Here is a 15,539-nt window from a genome sequence, read left to right as displayed (position 1 = left end):
GCGCAGATAGGAACCACCATTTCCGGCCGCAGCCACGGGGAACGTGTGGAGGCAGAGCCTGGCCCACCTCCTCTGCGGTGTGCTGCGCAGGCGGTGTCAGGAGGCGGCGTGGTCCCTCCACTGACTACAGCTAGATGTGTGTTGGCCAGTGAATAAGCAAGGGGACACTCGGGGAACCTTTGATCCGTTAACGTGGAAAAGGAGACAGGCTCTCCAGAGGCTGGTGAAGGGCAGGTCGGAGCTGCCACTCCAGAACGCTTCTGAACAGCGTGTTTCCAAAACCATACAGAGTAGAGGCTGTTTAATTCTGGGTGAGCTATTTACAAAACCCCTCGTCCAACACGACAAGGCGCCAGAGGTGTGATTCGGTTTGTGTGAACTGTTCTCTGACCCTGTGAGGAGGATGTCTGCGAGGAAGGCTTTCAGGAGGATGGAGCAGACGCGCTTTTCCCTGTTCCCTCTGCTGAGCGCAGCACGCACCCCGGATGTGATTCGTGGAGCAAGCACAGGAGGACGGGGGGGGGGGGGGAGGGGACAGCTGTCCACATTGGGCAGGGGCGGGTCGGGTCAGTGTGGCCACAGGCAGAGACGACTCCACGCACAGGTGCAGAGCGCCTGGCTGTGCCGGCACGGCCGCCAGGGAAGCACCGGGCTTGTTGGGAGCAGCAGACAGGATTGAGAGGCGAGTCGGCCAGCGTCTCCACTGGGGTCTCCATGGGGAAGGCGATGGGCGGAGTGGACAGTTCCGCGGGCTGTGGGGTGGTCTCTGGTTATGTGGTACCTGGGATGCGTTATGTTCGGGGGAGTCGGCGCCTTGTGTGTGAGAGGTAGGTGGGGTGGTGGGTGGTTTTGTGGGGGGTTCTTGGCCATCGCCAAGAAAGGGCTGGCCCTGGTGGGAGGGTGGTCTGTCCCCAGAAAGCAAACTGAAGATGCCAAAACATAAAATACAGAAAACACGATAACCACAGCATGTGTCCTGGGAAGTGCAGGGGCCCAGGCCTCAGGCCCACGTGCAGGAGTGGGCGCCACAGCTGCCTGACATCCTCCGGGCGTTCCCCAGCGGCGTCACTTGCCTACCTTCTGGACACTTGACTCGCGGGAGTTGGGGAGTTCGGGGTGCTGGGTGCTTTCTGAGTGGCAGAGTAGCCCTCATTCTGACCTTCTGTTGGGGGTGGGGGCAGGGGGCTGTTTTGCAGGTGACGGCAGGTGGCCGAGAGGGTGGTGGGCGTGATCCCCTGGACCTCGAGGTGTGACCCTGCCCGTGGGCAGAGGGTGCTGCCACCGAGCATGTGTGGCGCCTGACCCCCGGAGCAGGGCCCCGCGTGCACCCCGGGGTTCTGCTGTTCTCCCTCGTGGAGGGTAGACGTGCCGCTGCCGGGGCTGCCTGCCGGGCCGGTGCATCAGGAGCGGCCCCCTCAGAAGGCTGCTGCGTCCATGCATCGTGCATCACCGACTGGAGGCGGCACCTGGGTTTCATGTGGGGTCACTGGACCTTAACCCCGTGCCCTCTGTTTTTAAGCAGACGGTTGACGATGAAGCGATGGCGGCGTGAATAAAGGCCTGGTGAGGAGGAAACGATGCCCAAGGGTGGGTGTTCTAGAACCCCACAGCAGGAGGAGCGTTCCCTGAGCAGCGACATGGTGGAGAAGCAGCCCGGGAAAAAGGTGAGCTCGTCCTCCCCCACCACTCCGCGTGGGCCTCGTCCGGGCCCGGGGGAGGGCTGGGGGTGTCACTGTCGCTTGTCCCTCTGCAGTGGGCGACGTCTGTGCCGCGAGACCCTCTTCGGGCGGCAGTGGAGGAACTGCTGTGCTGGGTGGCTGTGGAGGACACGTCTGGCTTTTTTTAAGGATGTTTGTTATTTGGGGGCCAAAGTGGAGCTTTAAGCACTAGGTCCGTGGACAGAAATTGCTGTCTGAGAGAACCCCAGTTCGGCCCCACCGTCTGTGCCTCAGGACCATGGGTTCCTGCCATATGGTTGCTGGCAGACCGAATCTGACGGTAGCTGTGCGAGTGGTCCTGACTTGAAACGCTGCTGGGTAATTAATTGTACTCCCCGTTTGCTTGTTGCCAATGTGAATAGGAAAATGGGTTGTAAATCTGCATCGTTGTGCCCTGTTAGTGTGCTGGTGCCCTGGGCTCGGGGGTGTGTGCTGTGTGCTCCACAAGCCGTGACACCCAGTGTTCCCTCCAGACTGTTCTTAGAGGAACCCCCAGGCTGGTCTGTAGGAGTTACAGACTCACAGGCTTCCTGAGGGAGGGCCCACCTGCAAAGGTGGCCTCGCCCGTGCTCTGCGTGGGGTGCTGTGGCCTGTGCCCGGCCCCCCTTGATCCAGGAGGAGGACGTTCAGAGAAGCCCTCAGTGTGGAAGCTGGATGTGGCTTGTTGCTGCTTTGTCCCGTGGTTTTACGAGCAGGTCTGGGAAGAGGCCTCGGGCTCCATGCTCCTCCCAGCGCTGGGAAACTCTGGGAGTGCTGGTTCCCGGAATCCCAGAGGAATCCACTGAGGAGAGAGTAGGAGGCCGCATCCAGATGCTGAATTCACAGGAAGGGTGGCAGGGATCCATGGATCCAAAGCCCCTGGGAGCCCCCGCTCCTCTCGGGGCTCCAGACAGGCCTTCTGGTGGCAGTGAAGGGGTCGGGGTATTGCCGTCCCAGGTGGACTCCTGCGGTCCCAGTGGCGCTGGGGATTGCAGAGAGGGAGATAGAGAAAAAGGCCCGAGGAACAAGCTGTGCCTGGCCGAGGAGCCAGCCCCGCGCCCTGCCCCGCTCTCTGCGGGACGCCGGCTGAAGCACACGCCACCCGCTGCGACCCCCTCCCCTCCACAGGGCAGTGCTGTCCACCCTGGACGCTCCCCGGGCATGGCTGTGTGACACCACAGGTGTCCACGCAGGTTTCGCAGGGGAGGGACAGGTCAGGCCTTGAGAGAGAGGAGCACCCTGACTGGAGCGGGGAGGGCAGCTGCGTTCCCCCAGACGACAGGGCGGTCTGTGGAGGAGGCCCAGGAGGTGTGCGCGGAAGCGGCGGGGTGCGAGGCCTGCGGAGCGAGGCTGTGGGCAGAGCAGCGTGCAGAGTGTCTTTTCTGAGCGCTGTTAGCCAGCGGTCAGGCGTGGAAGTTTAAAAACACGTGTGTGGGGCTTCCCTGGTGGTGCAGTGGTTGAGAGTCTGCCTGCCGATGCAGGGGACACGGGTTCGTGCCCTGGTCCGGGAGGATACCACATGCTGCGGAGCGGCTGGGCCCGTGAGCCGTGGCCGCTGGGCCTGTGCGTCCGGAGCCTGTGCTCTGCAACGGGAGAGGCCACAACAGTGAGAGGCCCGCGTACCGCAAAAAAAAAAAAAAGGCTACACAGACTGTTTAGGGATTAATTTGATGAAAGATGTGCACCCTGAAACCTGCAGAACTTTGCTGTGGGAAATTCAGGCAGTTCTGAGCCGCTGGAGAGGAGCAGGGCCTACGGGCCAAGGGTGGCTCCATAGTGTTCAGATACCAGCGCTCCCCAAGCCAGTCTCATAGAGCTGTCGTGATGCAGGTCCAAGCCCCTGAGGGCTTTGGGGGAGAAACCGATAAGCTGCTTCCAAAGTGTGTTTGGAAATTCAAAGGACCTGGCGCAACAACAGCCACCTTGAAAAGGCAGGAGGCAGTCGGAGGCCCTCGGCCTTGGCTGTGAAGCTGCGGGGCAGTGGAGACAGGTGCACACCTGTCCTGGGGAGCAGGGTCCCCACAGGCACCCACGTGTGTGCTCAGCTGCTTGTCTACAAGGTGCTGAGGCTGCTCCATTGCGAAAGGGTCATCTTTTCAGCAGACGAAGGCGGGACAGTCAGATCCACCTGTTTGTGCTGTTTCTGGCGGCTGATAGAGCCCTCACTCCTACTGGCTTCTGTCGTTGTTGGTCATTTACAGATAAGACTCAGTTAGTCATAGTCGAGGTGGTTCCAGGGCAGGTGTGTGGGGTGCGGGTTAAGAGCCAGCCCTCCTCTCTCTCTACGTGGTGTGTGGGAGCTGGCTGAGCGTCCGTGGGGGACGCTGGTTGCTGGGCCACAGCAGTTTTCAGGGTGTGCCACGGTCTGACACGGAGGTTGAACTGATAGAGGTTGAACCCGATAGAGGTTGAACTTGACGTCTAGCCATCCTGTTAGCATTGAGGAAGTAAACACACTGTAGAGTGTGTATGGTTGGTCCCTGTGACGGTGCCTGGGTACTAGTGAGGGAGGCTCAGCGAGGTCTGCCCTGCTCTGCTCTGGCTGAGGGTTAAAAGCTTTCTGTGAGCACTTTTAGTGAAGTAGAAATGCACATTTCCTTTCTAGAACCTGGGATCACGATGATCCAGACCAGGCTCTCGGGACACCCCCCTCCCCCGCGAGCAGTCCCCACAGTAACACCCCGCCCCCACCCACAGGGGATGCGGACTCATGGTGGGGATCTCTGCTTCCTTCGGATGGACAGGCCCTTGCTGTTGGAAGGAGGCTCTTCCTCTGTGGCTGTGTGGTGTCCATCGGATGGACGTTCAAGCAGCTTCTCTGCCGATTCCTGTGCTGATACATATCTGGGTTCTTTCCAGTCCAGGTGTGATGTGAACATACATACATTGGGGTTTTTCTGTGGAGGCAGCAGATAGGGTTTAATGGTTCGTCAAAGTGACTGCACAGTTCTGCACCCCCAAAGCCTAGGTCAGGCGGACCCATCCGTGCTAACACTTGGTGATGTCAGTTTAATTTGCCTTTTTCTGTCGTCTGCTGGTCTCCTGTACCGTCCTCTGCGAGCTCTCCGTCTGTGATCCATCTGGACTCATTTTGTGTTTTGTGCTGTAAGGGAGGGTCAAGGTTTATTTTCTTCCCTGTGGATGTCCACATGGTCATTGTCACTGGGAAGACTGTCCTTTCCTGCTGGGTTGTAGCGGAGCCCTTGTCACCAGTCAAGTGGGGCTCAGCTTCTGCTCTTTGCTCTGAACCTTTGGCCCTTGGGTCCAGGACCACCTGTTGTGACTATAATTGTACAGTCTTGATACCTGGCAGTTTAATTTGCCCATCTTCGTTGTTCTTCAGAATTGTCCTTGCTACTTGTGACCCTCTGCGTTTCCATGTACATTTTGGAAAAAGCTGGTTGATCTCCACGCAAAGCCTGCTGGATTTTGATTGGATTGCTTTGAATGTAGAGATGAGTTGGGAGAGATATGCTGTGCTAACAGTATTGAACAGTGTCCCATAAGTGGGCCTGCATTTTTATCAGTCTAATTTCTGTTCTCTCAGTAATGTTTGTAATTGTCTATGTAGAGGGCTTGAACACCTTTTGTTAGATTCATTCCTATGTATTTAATGTCTTTCGATATAAATATGTAATATTTCAGCATGATTTCCTAATGGTTTATAGTATATAGAAACCAATCACTTTTTGTGTGATTGAGCTTCTCATTCACTTACTAATTTGAAGAGTTTAATTGTAAATTCCTCTGGATTTTCTCCTGTGTAAAATCACAGCGTCGTAAGATAAAATACTCCTTGTTATCCCTCAGGAAGAAGAGGGGGGCGGGGCTGGCCTGGTCTGACCGTGGAGGAGACCGCCCCCCTGAGGCGTGTTGTCACGGTGGGGCGCAGCCTGCCGGCATCTTCCCGCAGCTGTGGAATGTTCCGTCTACGGCTGCACTGGAGTGGATGCACCCATTTGCCTTTTGATGGGCGGTTGCTCTTTCTTTCTTTTACTCTTATGAACAAAACTGTGAGTTTGTGTGGCACGTCACTCACTCCCCGGACTTTGTTAGAAACTCTGAGTGGCCCCAAGCAGCGTCCGAGGCCCACTGCTCTGCCGGTCCAGTCAGCGATTCTTGTGAGAGTACTGGTGTTGCCTCCTGGTTTTAATTTGCATTTTCCCAACGCCGATCACCTTTCCAAACGTTAACTGGCTGTATGGATATTTTTTTCTGACGAGTGCGTGTTCAGATCTTTTGCTCATTAAAAAATAGGTTTAGTTTTTCAGTAGATGTGGTGAGTATAGGCATTCCTGCCTTGAACCCCCTCTCGGCGGTGGCACCCAATCTTCCGCACCAAACTTGTGTCAGGTGGGGGACGTCCCTCCCCACAGTGTGCTGGGAGTTGGCCTCAGGACCTCAGGGCTTTTCTGCAGCTGTGGAGATGATCATAATTTTCCATCCTTTTTTTTTAAAAACATTTTTTAAATATTCATTTGGCTGCGCTGGCTCTTAGTTGCAGCATGCGGGATCTTTAGTTGCTGGCTCTTAGTTGCAGCATGCGGGATCTTTAGTTGCAGCATGCAAACTCTTAGTTGCGGCATGTGGGATCTAGTTCCCTGACCAAGGATCGACTGGGCCCCCTGCATTGGGAGTGTGGAGTCTTAGCCACTGGACCACCAGGGAAGTCCCCGTCCTTTATTTTCTTAGTGTGGTGAATTACATTGATTTTTTAATTTCTTGCATTTCTGAATACGTTGTTATTGTGATTTGTGTTATCTTTTTTTGTGTCTGTCGATCAGATTAACCAACCGGACCAGGAATTTTTTTGGTGGCAGGTTGCTTATTACAGTTTGGGGCTTCCACTGGTGGTTGCTGTTCTCCTGGCAGGGGCGGCGGGGGGCGGGGCGGAGGTGCGTGCAGGTGGTGACAAGCGGGCCTGTGTCCTGGTGCCTCTGGCACCGGCTCGGCCGAGGCTCGGGCTCTGCCTTCTGGTCCCTCTTCGCGCTCCGGGTGCCCTCGGAGCTGGTGGTGTGTTGTGGCGGGGTCTCCTTGGTCACCCAAGGGCGTCTCGTTGCCTGCTGAGACTGGAGGGCACGGCGTGGCAGTCAAGTGGAGGACTCTCAGGGCCCCGGGAGACAGGACTCGCGCCGCTCAGGGTTGGGCGTCCCCTCCCAGGAGCACCCGACGCCCCAGTGCCGTGAGGGCTGCTGTGAGGGCCGTGTGTTTGCCTCCGCCTCCCTGGGGTGGATTCCAGAACGGAAGCCTGCTGCTGGAGAAGGGGCCGCCTGGCGGTAGCAGTGCCATCCTCCCTGTCAGCAACGCAAATTGGCTGGCCCGTGTGGTGTGGTGCGCTGCGGGCAGACGAGCCGGGGCACTGGTTAGCCTGAGGCTCTGCTGAGCGCCCCCACCCCACCCTCAGGGCTCTGTGTGCTGCCCTTTCTGTGCGGGGCGTGTCACATCCCGATCCCCCCCCCCCCCCCCCCCCAAGGTGGCGCTTCCCCCGGTTCTGCAGACGGTGGCAGGCGAGGCGGACGCCCGGCTGGACCTCCCAGGTTGAGGCTGGAGTTCGGGCTCCCGGGTCCTTACAGGTCAGCAGGGCTGGGAGCGATGGCCACACCCGGCCGCCCTCTAGCCAGCTCCTGCTCTGGGCTGGGTCGCCTGCACTGGGCTCTGCTCCGGGGATGCTGCGGCTGCAAGATCCGTCCCAAACACGGCCCTGCAGTGTCACAGGCCTGTGGTGACCAGAGGTGGCTCAGGCCCCGGGCAGGCGAGGGACAACACGCTGGAGGGGAGCCAGCATCTCAGGGCAGACATACTCTCCCGTTCGGTGTGAGGCCGGGCCCCTTCGTTCACGGTCACAGGGAGAGTTTCCAGTGGAGGGCGGGTTCCGTCTGTCAGCAGGCCCCTGTGAAGGTGCGTTTTCCCCGTTACTGAGTCCATCCCTGGGAACACGAGGCAGGAGGCAGCGAGGTGGTAGGGCCGTGGGTGCCTCTGAGCCTGGTGGGCAGGAGGGGTGTCCATTGCCCAGATAAGAGACTTGCTTTCCGGGCACGTGAAGTCCTGCTAGACGTAAGGACTTTGAGAGTCTAACTTGGGGCCAGCGTCTGAAAGCGTCACTCTCTTCTCCAGGATAAAGATAAAGTTTCTCTAACCAAGACCCCAAAGCTGGACCGCACTGATGGTGGGAAGGAGGTGAGAGAGCGAACGACCAAGCGGAAGCTGCCCTTCACTGTGGGCGCCAATGGAGAGCAGAAGGACTCGGACACAGGTACCCACCCGCCCCCGGCGCCCCAGTTCTGCCGCACGGACCCGGGAGGGGGTGACTCACAGCTGACAGGGCAGATTCCCGGGCAGAGGATTCCCGCAAGTGTGCACAGAAGCCACGTTCCCCCAGCCTGCCCAGGGGCCTCCCGTGCGTGTGAGCACGGGCTCCTCTCCCTCAAGGAGAGCCTCTGGAGAACTTCACATGGGAGGATAAACGTGTTTCCCCTCAGGGCTGCAGAAGCACATAAATTAAACCCAGTTGTTTGAAATGGAGGCCAAAGGGAGCTGTGAGAATGAGCAGGAGGCACGCAGTCCCCCTGCGCGTGCGCTGCGGGTGTGCCACTCACCACCACGTGGCGTGTGTGCGTTCAGGTTGGTTCCATCCGAGCTGCCTGCAGGGACATGTGCTGGGTCCAGACAAGAACCCGGCCCCTTTGCCAGCCGGCTCACACTCCTCCTCTTGGTCCTGGTGTCCTGGGCCTTCCCCGCCTACCAGTCATCTGACTGCAGACCCCCTAAGCCAGGGGCAGGTGTGGGGTGGATCCACAGAGCCGCGAGGGGGCCTGGGTCCCCCAGGATGCAGCCACGGGGGAAGGAGCAGAGGTCCTGCCAGGATCGGGCGGAGGGCAGGGGGCTTTGCTGCACGTGAGGGTTTGTGTCAGGTCTCAGGAAAATGGCAGGTACAGGAATGACATAAATGTGAGAGAATTGGGAGAAATGGCAGGGGGAACAGCCTGAAATGAACGTCTTCACTCACAACGCCTCCTGCACAGGGCGACCCCCAGGCGGGTGCGCCCCAGGCCCGCAGCCACTGAGCAGAGACCTGGGTTAGTTGCAGGCTGGTGAAGCAGGTTGGCGGGGTTGGTGGTGCCGGCTGGGGTATGGCTGGGGTCCGGGGCAGGCGGCTCGACCTCCGCGGGGTCCTCCGCAAGGGGAGGGGGTGGGCCGGGGAGGAGGGCACAGGAGGTGGGAGTCTTCGCAGGGACCCTGTGCCTCGGGCTCTGGGTGCAGAAGAGACAGGCCCAGCTCAGGCTTGGGTGCCTAAGCCAGCTCTGGTACTGGAGGGCGTGGCGTCGCTGTTGGGTGCGGCTTCCTGGGTGCTGGGGGCCTGCAGGTCGGTGTCGTCCTCTGGGATGTCCCTGCCCGAGCACAGGCGGGCGCGGCGTCCTCGGGGGTGTCTGCGGGGTGCTGGCCGTGAAGGCGGCCTCCAGCAGGCCTGGGGGACGGTTGGCGTCTCAGCACGGGGCGCCAGGCAGGTGGGAAACTGAAGAACGTTTTGCAAGTGGGATTTTCCAGGCAGGGACAAAGTCTAAATACATGGAAAGTCCAGCATTTGTCCTCTTACTGTTGAGTGTCTATCCCTTTGGGGGCCAGTTTTGCTGTACCATTGACCCTTGAACAGAACGGCTGTGAGCTGCATGGCTCCGCTTATGTGCCGGCTTTTTCAGTAGTACACAGTGTGGGAGGAGGGGGGGGCCTTCGACTGGGTGACTGTGTCCTGCCCATCCCCCCCCCCCCCCCCCCCCGGGGTTCAGGGGCTGACCGTGCAGCTTTCTTGTACACCTGCTTTGGTCATGTGGCAGAACTGGTCTCCAGTAACTGGGAGCGTCTCATCCTTCGGGCCAGGACTGGGCACCTCGCCTGCAGCCCTGGTCACTGACCCCTCCCTGCCCTTCCTGGTGAGCGGCCGCCTGGCCGGGCAGAGTGAAGCTCTTCCTCTGAGAGGCCTCGCTTCCACCAGGTGCCGCCTGCCCGCCTGCCCCAGGGCAGATGGGGAGGCTCTTGTACAGAAGTGCCAACTCTGGTGAGCGCCGAGCTAGGGAGGCTGAAGGTCCCCGTGTTCCCACGTCCCCTCCCTGCCTGCTGGCTCCTGCCGTGTCCCTCCAGCGCCCCCTGCTGGGAAGATGTAGCCTGGCGCTCACGGGACTGTTGCAAGTGGCCAGTAGTTTCTCCGGCTGTGCTCCCTGAGAGGGGGAGGCTGGTGAGCATCCCCCAGAGACCCTCGGGCTCCCTGGGAGCACCCTCCTGTTTCCCGGTCCCCAGGAGGCCCGCAGCGCTTAGTCAGGGCTGGGGCGTCCTCCCTGGAGCTCAGGCCACCAGTGGGCGGGCGCCTGCAGGCAGGGAGAGGGGGCCCTCCTGCCCGGTGCCAGTCTTGGTGGGACCAGGACCTGCTTCAAATTATACTCTGCTGTCTGCTTCTTATGTGTTTAATTTCCCCGCAACGTAAGTGTACGCACACTTCCTGCTGAGGTCCGTGTGGATGAAGCCCTGCAGGCTTCTTGCTCAGTCTGACAGCAGCCCTCCCGCCTCCCACCTGGAGCCCCCAGGGCCCTTCAGAGAGGGGCCTGTTCTCAGCTCCCAACGTTTCTTTGCTTCTACTTTGTGCTGGCCCTGCAGTGAGGATGTGTGAGCAGCTCACCCGTCTAGGGCTGGGATTTGGGGACGGAGGCGGTGGGCACGCAGCTTCCCTGGTGGGCAGGGCCTGTCGGGACTCCTGCTCAAGGCTGCCCTGTGTGTGGGGATTCACTGGCGCTGGGCTCTGAGCACGCCCCCTGCCAAGTGCTGGAGGTCACGTGGGTGACCATGCAGGGGCTTGGCCGCCTGCCAGGCGTGACACGCTGTGAGTCTCTGGTTGGGAGGGCACATGCCACCCACACTGTGACCCTGGAGCTCTCGGGACCCCAGAGCGGGCAGGACTGGTGTAGGACGCTGGCCACCTCCATCCCAGGCCAAGTCGAGAGGGCGTGGCTTGGCCCGCTTCTCTCTGGTCTGGGTCAGGGTGGCCGCTCCACCCGGTGAACTCCCGGGTTTGGGTGTGGGGAGCTTGAGGGGTGGTCGGAGGCCCCCAGGCAGGGGTGGGATGGATGATGCTGTTCGTGTGCTGCTGGCGGTCTGGATTATGATTTACTGCTGTAGTGAAAGTTGGGGTCAGTGGTTGGGAACCCCTGTTGTCCAGGCCCTTTATGCCAACCTCACCTCCGTAGATTCTGGCCTCCTGATCACGGTCACCTGTGGGACGGCTCTGTGGTCGCCCTTACCTGGAGCTGGAGCAGCCACTGCCGGGGGAGTGAGACGTGGGGGGTCCAGCCTGTCCTTCTCAGGCCGGGGACTTGCTGAAGGCCACACAGACCGCTCTGTCTTTAAACGATCAACGCTGGAAATTTTTTTAAAAAGGAAAAGGAGGAGACACAGAGCAAGAAATCAGAAGGGAAGCCGTTTGTCACCACAGCCTGAATGATGGTGCCCATGTGGGTCCAGTGGCTCTTGGAGGGTCGGAGTGTAATGCGGGGAGGACCCCGTGCAGCACGTCACCTGACGGGGTATCTGTCCCACGTGGACTGTGCCTGGGCCGGCTTCTTGGTCAGAAGCCTGTGTTTGTGACTGATCGAGGAGGTCAGGCCCTGTGTGGTGTGGGAGGTGTGCTCTGAGGCCAAGGGACGGGCCGCTCTTGGGACAGCAGGTCCCAGTGCCGACCACCCACCTCCCATCAGCCTGCCGTGGGCCGAGCCCTGCAACTGCATGGGAGACCGAGGACCTCCTCCGCCCCCTCCCCACCACAGGGCGGAGCCCTGACAATGGTGACATCTGAGGAGAGTCATAGATTTCCCACTTTCGGCAACGTTGGTATGCCCTGGTTGTCAGCCACGGGGCTTCTGGTGGCAGTGGACGGGCTGAGGGCAGCTGTGCCCGCCGACACCTCCGGCTGGAAGATGCCATCCTCCAGCCTGGGGGCCGAGAGGGCTCCCCAGGCTCACGCCGTCCTGCCCCCATGGGGCTGGCCCTCCCTGGGCCTCTGTGCGCCTTCCTAGGCCCCAGAGCGGAGACGAGGATTGGACCCAGAGATGGCCGCCACAGGAGGAAGGCACCCGAGCAGACACAGAACAGCGTCCAGAAGATCAGGCAGGGTTTTCACAATGTAAAACAGAGCATAAGGCAGCAGAAACGATTGCTGAAACGAAGCATTCGGGCGGGGGACGGGTTCTAGCACTTACCGGGTCCACCATGAGCAGGGTAAGTGAGCTGGAAGCTGCTGAACCTAAAGACGCCGCCTTGGCTGAGGCACAGAAGGAAGCAGGGGAGTTGCCGACCGGGGTCCAAGAGGAGCACACGGGGCCGCCGGTGTCTGCGCAGGGTGCGGGCTCCACGCAGAGCGTCGTGTGGAACCACGGGACCGCCCGAGGGGACACAGAAGGCGGCCGGGAGAGTGTCTGCAGACCACGTCCCGGAAGCCAGAGGAGATGTTCTCCCAGAAGCTCACTCTGTGTCTTTGCTGCCAGGATTCGCCGTGACTCGGGGAAGTTCTCCACTGGACGCCGTCAGTTTTGCTGGGGAGTGAAACTCCCCAGGAGGAGTGGACTCTGGGTGCTGGGTCCTGAAACAGAGGCCCTCAGGGCTGCGCCCTCCTCAGGCCCAGCCCCAGCAGAGGCCACGGGGGCTGTGGGAGGAGAGCAGAGGCGTGTTCTGGGGGAGACAGGAACAGCATTTAGGGGGAAACCCAGGGATGGCCTGGGGGGCTGGGGATCCTTGCATCTCCTAGCTGGGTGACCGTGTCCCAGGAAGAGATGATAAACGTGGCCCTGATTTCACAGAGGACCAGCGGGGTGATTGAGCGTGAGAATCAAGGCGCCATGGACATACAGGCCGAGTCACACGGCTGTGCTTTGCTTTCCTCACGGTGAGGGCACTGTCCAGGCTCATGAGACTGCCTTCCCCCCATTACCCTGGGAAGACGGCATGGCTGGCGTCCCCGGGGAACGAGGGGGCAGGGTGTGCTCCAGCCCCTGCGCCTCCACAGCACCCTTTGGCCTTGCTCGCCACTCACATGGACCTGCCAGTTTTCCAGTCTACAACTTGACACACACCGCCTGGGCTTCGTGTAACTTCTGTTCTGCTTCCGGTTGGATGTGAGAAACAAAACGTTGGCAGAGCGCTGAGGGAGCTGGGCCGTTGCCCGGGCACCTCCTCTGCCGTGTCCCCATCCCTGCGCTGGAAGGTGGGGCCGTCGCCCACCTCAGGGCAGGGCAGGAAGGACGTTCTGCAGGTCTCACCTGGGTTGACCCCCGGCTTGGCCCCTGCCGACAGGACGCAGTGGCTGGGCAGGAGGGCCCTTCTGCAGCACCAGCGCCCTGGCCTCCGCTCCTCTGTGGCCCGGGTTCCGTGGGCAGCCGCTCCACCTGCGACTCCCAGCCCGGCCAGACGTGGGCTCTGCAGATCCCGGCAGCCGCGGCACCTGTAGAGAAGTACCCTCCACCACCGAGAAGTTGGTGTCTCAGAAGATGGGATTACATTTGGGGTTTTTTCCTGTGTTAAGCCTGGGGAGACCAGAGGGTTAGTCTGTTCTCCTCCACGTGTGGGGTGAGCAGGGCCCCTGGGCAGGTGTGGACGCGTGCTGGGGTTGCCTGAGCCTTACAGCTCTCCCAGCCCTTTCCTGAGACCACAGGCCGGTGCCACAGGGCCCAGCTCTGCCGCCGACATCAGAGTCTCTGGGTAGAAGTTGCTTCTTCGCTGCCACTCAACAGCAGCGCAGGCAAGACCCTCGAGGCACCTCCCTGGTCCTGGGCGTCCACTGCCTGCACGGTCGCTTGAAGACAGAGGTGGCTGTGGCCCTTCTGCCGGGTTCCTCCGGCATCTTAAACCACGGGCGCGTGTGTCCTGACCCATGCGCTGCGGAGAGGGGGGCTGGGCTGCTTGCTTCCACCCCTGAGGTGCCCCGGTGTGCTCAGCAGGTGCCACCCACTGCCCGGCCGGAGGCCGCGGGGCCACGCGCTTCGCTGAGGCTCTGCTTCCGTCCTCTTCTCTGGGGCTTCGTGTCTCCACCGCCCGAGAGGCCAGACACCCCGATTGTCTGAGGCCAGGCTGTGCTTCCCAGGAGGTTGGGCAGAGCAGGGCCCAGGTCACAGGGCGCGGGCAGGGCCACACGGCCTCCCCCTGCCCCGACCCCCAGACCCATCCGTGTGGCGCTCAGCTGTGCGAGAGCTTCTGAGCCAGGCTCCTGCCCAGGTCCGGCCACTGCCCCAGCGTGGCTTCGTTTCTCGGGGCTCCTTGAAGCTGCTGGGTGCCAGCTGTGCCCTGTGCAGAGGCCTCCTCGAAGAGCCGGGGCCATGTGCCGCCCTTTCCTCACTGCTTTTGCGGGGTCGTGGGGGAATTGGGGGTGGGGGAGAAGGCGAGCGGGATCCTTGGTCACCCCTGAGGAGCGTCCTTTCTGAATTTCCCCCTTGCTTGGGCCTATGCCTCGTGCGTTGGTTAAAAACCAGTTGTTGCTGGCAGGGTGGTCTGTGGTGCTTGGGGGTCATCACCTAAGATGCACAGATCACCGCTGTCAGCAGATCACAACTTTAGTTTTTAAAAAGGCAGTTTAAGGTACTTTTTAAGGAAATAACATACAGAAAACGCCTTGTAAGAAAATGGAAAGCGTGACACGCTTGTGGGGCCTGAGGTGGAGAGCAGCCCAGGGTTGTAGTTGTGGGAGTGGAGAGGTCACCCCAGCCCGGGGACGCGGAGAGCAGGGAGAGCCCCTCAGACACCCAGGCCCCGTGGCGACCCAGCTTCCCTCCCCGTGGTCCGCACCCGTGACCTAGGCCCCCCCATCCCCGGGCTCCCCAGAGCGCACAGGGCAGCAGGGGAGGGGTCTGAGACTCGACGGAGCCCCAGTTCCTGTGAGTAGGAGGGTGAGTGTGGAGCAAAGTGAGCTTTTGGCTCCTGGTCGGTGGAGTGGGGGTTGTCTCTTCTCTCCGCCCCCCCTGCCCCTGTGAAAGACACGGCGCAGTGTTTCTGCCTGAGGCCGGCAGGGTGTTAGGTGAGGGGCCAGAGGAGCACAGTATGCTTGTCGTGAGGAGGCTGAGGGGCGCCGGGCTGGCGCCGTATCTCGTTAGTGCTCTGTGTTGATGCCTTTAGATGCCTCCAGCTCAGTCCACGCCGTGGTACTGCAAGGCTGGTTCGCTCCTCGAAGCGCCATGGCATGAGATGGAGGCTCCTAGAAGCAAGAAGAAAGGTACAGTACCGCCCAGCCAGCCTTGACCTCTCCGCGGGTCTCTAAGCTGTGTTTGCATTTACATCTGAACTCTTTGGAGGCGGGGTGGGGAGGAGGACCTGGACCACAGACACTAGGAGTTGCTAGACCGAGGCCCGTTCTGAGTGAGCCGGGACTCGGGGTCGTCCGTCCCGCCGCCTGGCGCGCTGGGCACGGTCTGGGGAGGCACCTGGAGCGGTGGACGGTCGGTGGGGGCCGAGCTTGGCTTCAGTGGCTGGTGACGAGGTGTCGGAATCGTGTCCCCAGCACAGCTACTGCCGGAAGAGGTGATGACGGGCAGCGTGCGTGCTGCCAGCTGTCCCTCCCCTCCCCCGCAGGCTGTGAGGCCCCGGAGTCAGAGGGCTCCGTGGCATGAAGTCTCCCCTCTCTCCTCCACGCCTCACAGAGAAGCAGGGTCCCGAGCGGAAGAGGATCAAGAAGGAGCCTGTCGCCCGCAAGGCCGGGCTGCTGTTCGGCATGGGGCTGTCTGGGATCCGCGCCGGCTACCCGCTCTCGGAGCGCCAGCAGGTGGCTCTCCTCATGCAGATGACGGCCGAGGAGTCTGCCAACAGCCCAGGTGAGCC

The 15,539-nt window shown here is 60.9% G+C and overlaps 1 protein-coding gene across 5 annotated transcripts in view; it reads left to right on the top strand.

Annotated features, from left to right (window-relative positions):
* Positions 1 to 1,205: 1,205 nt before the first annotated feature.
* LOC114883789 (ankyrin repeat domain-containing protein 11-like) overlaps positions 1,206 to 15,539 on the top strand; it is a 31,859-nt gene continuing 17,525 nt past the window's right edge. Inside the window, exons 1-4 of one of the 5 annotated variants that reach the window (XR_003790689.1) lie at positions 1,206 to 1,664; positions 7,812 to 7,950; positions 14,841 to 14,937; positions 15,362 to 15,532. Coding sequence is in view for 3 of the 5 variants with exons in the window: in XM_029202018.1 (XP_029057851.1) it covers positions 1,578 to 1,664; positions 7,812 to 7,950; positions 15,362 to 15,532 (397 nt within the window). In the remaining 2 variants the exon portion in view is untranslated. The remainder of the gene's footprint in view (positions 1,665 to 7,811; positions 7,951 to 14,840; positions 14,938 to 15,361; positions 15,533 to 15,539) is intronic. The other 4 variants (XM_029202104.1, XR_003790682.1, XM_029202018.1 and 1 more) reach the window with 4 other exon arrangements.

The sequence above is a fragment of the Monodon monoceros genome, unplaced genomic scaffold (genome assembly GCF_005190385.1).
Source record: "Monodon monoceros isolate NGI ecotype Baffin Bay Population unplaced genomic scaffold, NGI_Narwhal_1 Contig4080_ctg1, whole genome shotgun sequence".
In the NCBI taxonomy this organism is placed as follows: Eukaryota; Metazoa; Chordata; class Mammalia; order Artiodactyla; family Monodontidae; genus Monodon; species Monodon monoceros.
This window is presented reverse-complemented; position numbering and strand designations above follow the sequence as displayed.